Genomic DNA, 10266 nt, shown 5'->3' with positions numbered 1-10266 from the left:
CTAGGTTGTTCGTGAAGCTTTTGGTTTAAATAAATTGCTTTCGATGAAAATTCGGATTCCATTTAGATCGATCGTAAACCTAAACCGTGGTCACGGTCTGGTAGTAAAGAAATAATGACCTTTCAGAATAGAAGAGGTACAAAGTCTCTGAGGGTGTAATGGTGCAATGAAATAACTTTCATTTAAGTGAAGCCACGCGGAACACTTGGCACTTTATACTTAACAGAATAAAAGGAAGGATCAATAGCTTAGTTTCTTTTACATTGTCAGAGCATAGCACATAAGCTAAGTTCCTTATATCCGTGTACACAAATCAATCAATCAAAAGGACGTTTCAGGAAGAGGCTCCATAGAATGGCGAGCCTTTGTAAGGTTGTAATGTCCGTCTCGGGTAGGGCTTACCGCCCGGTGGGTGGCGAATCGAACGGTCGTTCACTCTCGCACCTGCCAGTGTTATGATCGCTACCATTACGTCTGTCTGTTGTTCCTTGTGCGAATAGCAAAGCTTTTTGTGCTAAAGACTTTTGATAATGTGCGTACTTTACTGTAGCTCACTGATAATCTGAATTGTTGGGAAATGAGTCGATCTAAAGTCTTAATTGTACCTACCGCCTACTTGCCACTGACAAACGCAGATGACAGCGTCTATAAAGTCAAGATTTTTATACGTCCCGTCATACAACTATTTTCAATCCAGTGGCAACAAAAACAGTGGAGCATTAAATTGATAGCCAAGTCATCTGGGTCGCTTACATAAACAAACATCCCGAGATAAAAATACACAATTACGCTTGTTAATCACCCAAGGTGAAATTGTATGTTAAAGCGAAAATTGAAGACGGTATGAACAATAGCCTGAGGTATACAAGGTCATGTATACAATAGAGGTGCGTTAAGTATTTTGAAAATGCGAAGGTCAGCTGTGTCGCGATCCACGATAAGCCCTTCCTCCTTGTTAGCAACGATAACCTATTTCACGCTACTGTGATCACGCTCAACCCTATGTTTACATCATGTAAAAAAGTTGATAAGTTCGACTTATTACATTCAATTGTTTTGATTTCAATTCTGTTGCTGTAGCTATAAGTTTTGTATTTTTTTTGCGAAGTTTGTGCTGTTGAATTCTACATGGAAGAATTATTTTTTTTCGACACATCTGTCAGAAATGTGGTTAAGTTTCAATGCTTTTTATGGTTTCTCAATAAAACTCGTATAGTTTACAATAATGTTTAATAAATAAACACATATTACATTAACGCTGCTGAAGCTAGTCAGTGAGAGTAGCCGTAGCCCTCGTGTGAATATTGTTTCGAAAGCATAGCCACAGTTTGACTATCCACTTCATACAGTAAGACAACGCGACTTTTAATATAATCGAGATCACTTTGTTACAAAACAATGTTTAAATAAAACCTATAAATTGATTTTTAATTATCTCCAAAATAAACTAGTTCAATCGGCATATTTTTTCAGTATGATTGCACAACATAATTCGTGTTGACCTACTGCACGAAGTTAGACTGTGGCACATCTACATCTAATTTAACTACTAGGGTCAGCGACAAGCTTCGTGATCAATGGAGTGTATCAAGTAATAAGACCCTTAAAATAAATAACGATCAGATCAGGGGTCACGTGTATGCAAAAATTTGGCAAGAATAATAGTTATCTACGCATTTGTACTGTTATGTTTGAATTTAGTAACGATTCAGAAAATATTCCTTTAAAAAATATTAGTTGATTGTTAAACTACGTATAACATTTGCATTTTCTTTCACTTAAAATAACATTGCATTGGCGAAAATACACAACACCCCTGATCAATTGATCATAGCAAAAAATCACAGATCTTTTTCAAACATGACCTAGCTGAATACAAAATGTTACAGTCCAAATGATAAACATTGGAGTGCCGAGGGAATGCGCTGGCTAGTCGGGTAGACGATCACTAACACGAACGACACTAACTTGTGCTCATACGCATAACACCATCCATAAACATCATACCAACAGGTAAGATCTACATCCTAACATTTCTTTTCCTAACTACTGTATACAGATCCACCATAACTAATATTTAAAAAATATATTCCATTGATATAGGAAAATATGCATAAACACACCCATTTTGATATCTATTAACATACTTTTTTATTACATTATAAAACTTGTACATGTCGTGTAAGCGGAGGCATGATACATTGTGTATGTAGGGAATATGAGGGTAATATATTCTCAAGGTCTGCATTATGAATATTTTTGAACTAAATAGTAATAATGCATACCATGAATTTCTTATATTTGATTAACTCTATTGATATATTAAAGTATGAATAAGAAGGTGAATGACGAAGTGAAAACAGCCGTAAATTATACCTACACACATATACATTATTAAAAAACTAGTATAAGACGAAATATTATCACAAACACACACTTCAGTAAAATAAGTGTAATACTTTTGGTTTCATGAAACACAAAAGACAGCCAATCACAAAAACCAAGCAAGTCGACAATACGAATTGATAATAATGAATCGATTCACAAAACTCGAATTTGTCACAACTGCTCAACACTGGAATCATTGGGTACACAATATCGACAAAGGATCCAGAGTACACAACACATAGGTATTTCTAAATACATCATTATAAGGTAACATCAATGTCAGTTTATAAGAAAATAATTTCTGCGCCTGTTTTAGATATAATTTGAGTTAATTCATTGCTAGAATATTTTGTACGTTAGGCGAATTTAACCACTATCATATACTTTGCATTTATCACATTTATTCGAAAGCGTACTAATATTGTGATAGTAAAAGTCTGAGATAAAAATACAACAAAAAACACTATTTAAGACATAGTAACTATAGTGAACTAGTAAGTGGCTCTGATATCTGCGCTTGCTATGTGATGACGTTTACAAATAGATCTCTTCACTTGTCTTATTTTAATATTGGCGATGCTTTTCCCTATTCTAAGCTATTCTAGCAAACGACAGCCTTTTTTAATTAATATCGATCTTTCAACACTAACATTGAAATTTTAGAACTTCCATCTAATAAAAACAAATCAAAAAGCTATAAAACTTCCAAAACTTATGATTTGTGCCTTTCTTATACCATTCCGTAGGTACCTACGCCCGACTCGTTACCATTACAACTTCATTCTTACACACATTACTTCTGATTAACTTTCATAACATAAATGCCTTTAAAATCGCGTACAATACACAATACAAACCCTATATTAAAAATATCTTAAGCACAATAATAAACACACGTACGAAAGACTAGTTTGAATAAATCCGTTTATAAGAGCGGTAAACAATCTCCGATAGTTTGATTAACTAGATGCCAAATATCTACAATTAGGAACATCTTGCAAAACGAACATACACGAACGATCAAGAACAACTTAAAAATTGATAAATATTTTTACAAATAAAACTGTCAATTTAAATAAGTAGCTACACTAGAGCTGCTTAAACATCGTTAGTGCAAGACTGCCATACCGCTTTCCGACCTAACATGGAATGCATGTTGAATCTCTACCGTGGCTACCTACTGTGGAATTATACATCAGTCTCAGTCTTACTGCTTGTGCGCCGGCTCCTGCCCACGGACCCCGGGTTCACCCAATGTGGTCCACTCAACAAAAACTTCTTCACGTTGTATTCCATTCGCGCCAAATCTTCCGGTGTTATCTCTTTGTTGCCTTTAGCTCTGAGTCCTTCGGCCACCAAATCGGCAACTGTTTCTCTATTTTTGGTCGTGTCGCTTATTTCAGTCACGGTCGCGTCACCACTTTCTACTGGAAAGATTGTTTCTTTGACCACGTGACCAGCAAGTTTCGCGATTCCAATCGGGTGCTTTGGCATTTTCTCCTGACTCTGCGCCGTCACGTTATTGTGAACCCACGAGTTATGCCCATCACGACCATATGACTTGGAATACTTGCTAACAGGATGAGGCATATTCAGCGCCAACTCGTTCAGAGTTTCTGTGAGCCTCGACAGTTTACTGTCTCGCCTCAGCGTTCTATTGGTAAAATTAACATCCTCCTCCAGAGGATCGTTAAAATTATTCTGTTGCTCCAAGTTCTTCTCTACCCACTCTGCGACCCTAAGCAGTTGCTGCTTTTGCAATATAGCCGCACTATCGTCACTAGACAAAGAACTGGTACTCTGCTCATTAGTAAAAACTTTGTTGTCATTTACTTTCAAATGGGTTTGCGTAAGGTTTGGATAAACATTTACAATGGGCGGCAACGATGGCTTCACTACCTCTGGCTTTTTCTCTGTTACCGCTAAGTCACCTTGTGGTGGCAGATCCTTAGAAATCTTAGTATTTTCAAGGGAGTGAAGTTGCGACATGTCGATTTTCCTTAAAGGTTTATTGTATTGATTAGTTAATTTGTTTTGTTCATAGCGATCAAAGTTAAATATTTTTACATCATGATTATCGGTGGGAGTGAAAACATCAGCTGTTTTGGTGTCGTCGTTAGTTTGCTCTTTATGATTTTGAATATTGTTATTATCAATATTGAAATCGTTAAGCAGGTTATCAATTTCAGTTGTGTTTTGCTGACTTGCAATGCTTTGCGATTTGTTATTGTTATTTTCTGAACTGTTAGAAAATGTGTGCGTCTTCAGAGGTTGCAGTGGAGAAGAAGAAACGTTTAGTAAGATGGGGTTAATAGTGGTATTCTTTGCAGCAATATTAGTATCTTTGTTATTGTTGTCAACGTGGACATCGATAAGCGTGCTCTCAACAACGATGTTGTCATTTTTTATATCTTCTTTTATTGTAAGATCATCTTCGGTTTTCTCTAAATCGATAAAGTTATCTACATCATCTGCGAGATCTTTGAAGATGGAGTTTTCATTGCATTTACTTTGCCGCCTATATAGAACAGGAGGTACATCGGGTTCGGCATTGTCAAGGAGGATATTTTTGGATCCCGCTTGCATACGTAAATGACAGAACCTAGGCCCCGGGCCGACCTGAGTATTAGACTTGTGTGTACTTACTGTTGATTTGGCGATTGACGATGTCCGACTCACGGCACCCATCGAACTATGAGAATTCTTTCTGAGGCTGATATTATCACCTGTTTTACTGATGTTATCGGCTATGGATTTAGCTTCCTTACTGTTCAGTAAATCCTTGTTGAGAATGTCTTTGTTAAGTATATCCTTGTTAAGAATATCTTTATTCATCAAATCTTTGTTGAGAATGTCCTTATTTAGGATATCTTTGTTTAGTACATCCTTATGAGGCAATTCTTTTGGAATGAGCGGTTCTTCATTCCCATTCCCTGCACTATGAATACTACTTTTCTTGCTTGAAATTGAACTTTTTGTGCGATCACACAGTTTATGATGTACTGCAGGTTCCATAGACACACTATTAGTCTTCCTATACTGTTTCAAGTCGTCGACTTTAGCAACAGCATCCACTTTAGCGTCCATTTGTACAATGGGTTCTAAAACGCTTTTATCATTGATTTTGATGGTATCAATAACTATACCATTATTTTTTGGCCTCTCAATAACTGGTGGTACTGCTGGTGGTGGAATGTCTTTGATAGGTTCAGTGTTTTGTGGTAGTATGTACAAAGGAGTGACTACATTATTCATTGATTTCTCATTAATCAGTTTGACAGGGTGTGGCGATATACTTCTAATACTGAGGTTGGAATGTAGCGACTTGACATCAGCATTGCAATTGAGACAAAGCGAATTTTTCATTTCTCCACTCGTCATAGTTTGCGTGGCTACAGAATAATAGCTTTCATTGTAGCAGAACGGTTTGTTTTGAGATTTGTTGCATGTGCAAGTATCACAGTGTTTAGTAACAGTATCTTGAATACTGTCTTCAAGTATTTTTGACATCAGGGAAGCGGAAATATTGAATTCGTATTCACTGGCATCAAAAGTATCAATATCGTTACCGTTTTTAGATTGAGTTGAGCTTGACGGTTTCGAAGATGTCTTGGACATAACGTACTGAGACACTCTCGCCTGCGTATCTACAGGAAGCTGTGAAAAAATAATTTCAATTTAATATATTTTAAACTAACTACCAATAGTAATAAGAAACTGTAGCTTACATTGTCCAATTTTTGAGACACAAAGTTATCAGGTTTGCATTGTAGCAACTGTATTGCTAGATTCATATCATTCTTATATCTCTCCTGAAAACAAAATATGATCTTTAAAATAACCGAATAACCCAAAAAAAATAATTATGCACATATAAAAAAAGACATACATTCTCCTTTTGTAACATACTGTAGTTGTGCTTAGACTCGGCAAGTCGTACAGACAAAGTGGCAATATCTTTGGTAAGTTGACTTTTCTCTCCCTTCATTTTGTCAACCATTTGCAGAAGCTTATCTTCCAGCACTTGATTCAGTTTCTGTACCCTCTTATGTGAATCATATAACCTGGCAATAATGAAAATGTTTAGGTATGGACACATTTTTATTATGAAACCAGAATCAGTACACAATAGGATCAATTATCTAACATTATATGTATAAAATCAAACATCAGCTAACTTTAGAAATAAGCAAAATATTTTAAATTATGTACAAAGTGAAGTACCATTTATTTATTATTTTATTTTATTAATCAGACTATGGCTCAAGTTCATCAACCAAATAAACATCAGTTTTCTTAAAACAAATATTAACTACAAACTTTCCTTCTCAAGTTGCAAAGTAAACAATTGTTTAAAAAAAACAGATGTTCGTGTTATCCGTGAACTTGTGCCTACGATAAATCATTTCGTCTGACTAATATCAGCTTTCCCAACTTACCTTTCATACTTCTCCCTCCAAGTGCTGACTTGTTCTTCTAAATCGTTAGCTCTGGTTGTACACTTGATGAACTCCCCCTCAAGAGCTACAATGTGGCTGTCCCGCTCCGCCAGGTGCTGCCTCAAGTGCTCCACCTCAGCGTGCAGCTGAAGATCGTCCGCATCACCGTCACACTCCTAGCAATTTGTGCAACATCAAAACAAACAAGCGAGTGTCCACATGTTGGAGGATATGTGCTTTGTTTCATTTAGAGAAACATAAATTGTGTTTTATAATTGTTTTTAGTTGTACATATATAAGTTTATTTTTAGGTCATGTAAATATGTACATATAGTTCATTATAATTCAAATTATAATTGTGTTTTGTTTTTTGTTAAAGTTGTCAGCTATGTTGTATGTGCACCACTCGGAACAACTGTACCTTGATTTTTTTTTTATTATTGGCAGGACAGGAGTTCTTGTATAAGTTCTTATGTACACTAATGAAATATGCGTTTCTGTATTTTTCAGTCAAAAGGAACTAAAGCAATTTCTATCATTCTTATTTATTTTGATTCTGATTGATTAGAACGCCACCTTTTTATAAAATGCCCTTATATAAAGACAGGTGGTAGATCACCATAAAACCCATAACTTCATACAATAATTGTCTATGTGAATACTAAACATTCAATTGTGCAATATGTGTGGTAAACAGTATTATTCTGAACAGCTGGTGGATTTCAATAGAACTACAACAATGAAGATTTATATAGTTGTATGTTTGCAAGTGGAGAGTAAACAACATTAAATAGGATACTAAGAAATAACACAATCTTAATAACAATAACACAGAAATAATGAGGGAATGTCGTAAAAACTGTGTTTTATGAACATCCATTAAACTCTCACTTTCTATGAAATTTTATCAACACATTTATGTTTCTCTAATTGCACAGATTGTAACAGTCAATTTAAAATTGTATAGATAGTTCAACTCAGATTTGCGCGCGGCCCTATGTGTGCGTCGGCTTGTAAATATACAACTTTCATTCGTGTGACAGTGACGTCGTCCGAGCATGACGTGTTCTTATCACTTTTTCTTATGGGTACAGTCGTTTACGAAAATACTAGTTATTCGCGGAGAAATTATTAAGGAGTCAGATAAAGCGTTTCAAAAAATAAAACGACATTCAAAGCTTTTATTATTAAATATAGTTTTCATTATTTTTCATACGTCTTTTCAAATTGACATTGACAGTATCTAAGAATTGAATACTCCTTAAGTACATATTTTCTAGCTCGGGGTACGTGGACAATAAATAAAAGTGTGGACTAAGAATGTAAAAAGAGGTATAATCTAGTATAATAATGTAAACAAAATGTGTGGGGAATTTTAAAAAGTTATATTGCTTCGTATAATGTCGACCAAAATAACAAAATAATGAAACTCATAAATGAACGTTTAAGTCAAATTGATGAAGGGATGTGGCGTAATACTTGTCGACATGTAGAAAAGAAAAAAGAAGAATACTATAGACATTTTGACATCGGAGTCAGAATTTATAATTCTTCTTGGAGAGTAGCGAATCCGAAAATTCATCAATTGATTTTTCAAATAGCGATTCATAATCATTATAAATAAATAAACATTAAATTACGTAATAACTGTTTTTCTTTAAACCCCCGTATACAACCCCTAAATAACTGTATTGTACCCGACTGTACCTCTTGTCACGCACACAAAGTTACTGTATATGTACAAGGGCGCGCAACTGAGTTGAACTTACTATACTAAATTAGACCAAAACTAATTCTATAAGTGAAAAATTCCAATAAAGTGTAATAGGTAAATGCAAATTAGAAAAGAAAAGCAATGTGCATTCTATCTTAATTACTGAAGTATTATAGATGTAAGTTTTAATTATATTATTTATAAAAAATAGATAATTTAAGTTTTTTCCCATTTTATCAAACTAAATTAATCTTGCACACCAAATTGGTACAGACTACCAGATCAGCAAGCAAAATGCTCTAAAGTAATATGACACAGTTTGATAACGGTTTGTCCCCTTGATATCTGAATTCCAAACAGTAGTATTTACACACATCAGAATAAAAACAATTATCTATTTGGAAGACAAAAATATATAGCCATTGTCACAATCTAAAACAACTGTATGCACTAATGGCATATCTAATTAAAGCAAAATGAATTAATACTTAATTATCAACCACAAGAAAAGTCAGCTTAGAACTGTCTACAGTCAGAAGAGGATTAAACAGCAAAACATTGGTAAATTTTTACCTTACAAGGGGAATTCTTAGTACTCTCATCCATTGCTTAACAAGCTTATAACTCTACTTCACATTTCAGATTATGGTACGTCCAATTTGTCGAATAAATTGTACAACGTCACACACAAAGTGAATTTATTAGCTATTATTACCAATAAGCCACTGTTAAAACAAAATAAAATAAAATCAATCTTGACACACAACGTGAAATATTTACTTATTTTTTACGCTTTTGCCAGCTGCCAATGTTTTAATGAGTCATATGAACAAGTTAGACTAAACAGATTACTGGAAATGTTATATACATATGAATATGACTTAAAATTGGGTTTTCCCAAAAGAAAATTCGTCCTATGATGTGAATTTCGATTATGTGGCTGATTAACCAACTAGTTCAACTGACGTTTGATTGACAGTTGGCAATTTTCTTTCGTGATAACTAAGCGTTTGGAACCTAGGCTTTTGACGTACACGTTGTGGTCGTTGTATTGTCTTTGCCCAAAAATTAAATTTCATTACAATGTTCACCGTGTTGTGGGATAAGGGCAGGAGGATGATGATGTCCATCGTGTTTTATTTATTCTTTCTTCTTGAAACATACCACACAGCAATCAACATTGAGAGAAGTGAGAAATGCGTGAAATTATAATGATTTTTCTTTTTCATTAAGAGATAGGCAGGTGGTATGTAGGCATATGTTACAAAAGAATTAAATATTGCGATGTTAAAAGATAATCTGAAAATATACTGGAATATTTTTGAACCATTGCTCCAACTTTGGCCCCTTATAGTTAAACAAGTTGTAGCGTTTGTCAAGATAAATGTTTTAGACCTGTATAATTGCAATACTTAGTTCAGTTTATTCAGAAAAATATAGTGGGTAGGAAATCAATTCAGTTTTACAGTTGCACTTTCAGCAAACCTAAACATCTGTTAAATTAACATTCATACCTGCAAGTCGTTGCGCAGAAACCATATTTAGGTATCAGCGGGTGACCGAGCCCCAGCGACAAATTTCTTTGCGTGCTGTTGGGTTTGATGAGATTGAGAGATCTATCTAGATTCATTTTTAGATACTCAGAAACTTCGAATTTTCTGTACCCATACTCAACAGTATCTACAATAAAAATATTAATAAGTGTAATTATTATTTTTCACTTTG

General features: G+C 34.6%; 1 protein-coding gene across 3 annotated transcripts; it reads right to left on the bottom strand.

The window, feature by feature from the left end:
- Nucleotides 1-1215: 1215 nt before the first annotated feature.
- LOC110384497 (uncharacterized protein) lies at nucleotides 1216-9523 on the bottom strand. 3 transcript variants are annotated; one of them, XM_064038402.1, is made up of 6 exons: nucleotides 9115-9523; nucleotides 8772-8886; nucleotides 6828-7004; nucleotides 6278-6452; nucleotides 6117-6200; nucleotides 1216-6045 (listed from the first exon to the last, which is right to left on the bottom strand). In XM_064038402.1, coding segments are annotated over exons 2-6 (2907 nt in total). In that variant the 5' UTR covers nucleotides 8774-8886; nucleotides 9115-9523; the 3' UTR covers nucleotides 1216-3576. The 3 variants fall into 3 exon arrangements, with proteins under 3 accessions (XP_063894472.1, XP_021201471.3, XP_021201469.3); XM_021345796.3 differs by lacking the exon at nucleotides 8772-8886 and having other exon boundaries at nucleotides 6828-7003; nucleotides 9322-9523; XM_021345794.3 differs by lacking the exon at nucleotides 8772-8886 and having other exon boundaries at nucleotides 6828-7003; nucleotides 9115-9522.
- Between the last annotated feature and the right edge of the window lie 743 nt (nucleotides 9524-10266).

This window comes from Helicoverpa armigera, chromosome 16, assembly GCF_030705265.1.
Source record: "Helicoverpa armigera isolate CAAS_96S chromosome 16, ASM3070526v1, whole genome shotgun sequence".
Taxonomy (NCBI): domain Eukaryota; kingdom Metazoa; phylum Arthropoda; class Insecta; order Lepidoptera; family Noctuidae; genus Helicoverpa; species Helicoverpa armigera.
This window is presented reverse-complemented; position numbering and strand designations above follow the sequence as displayed.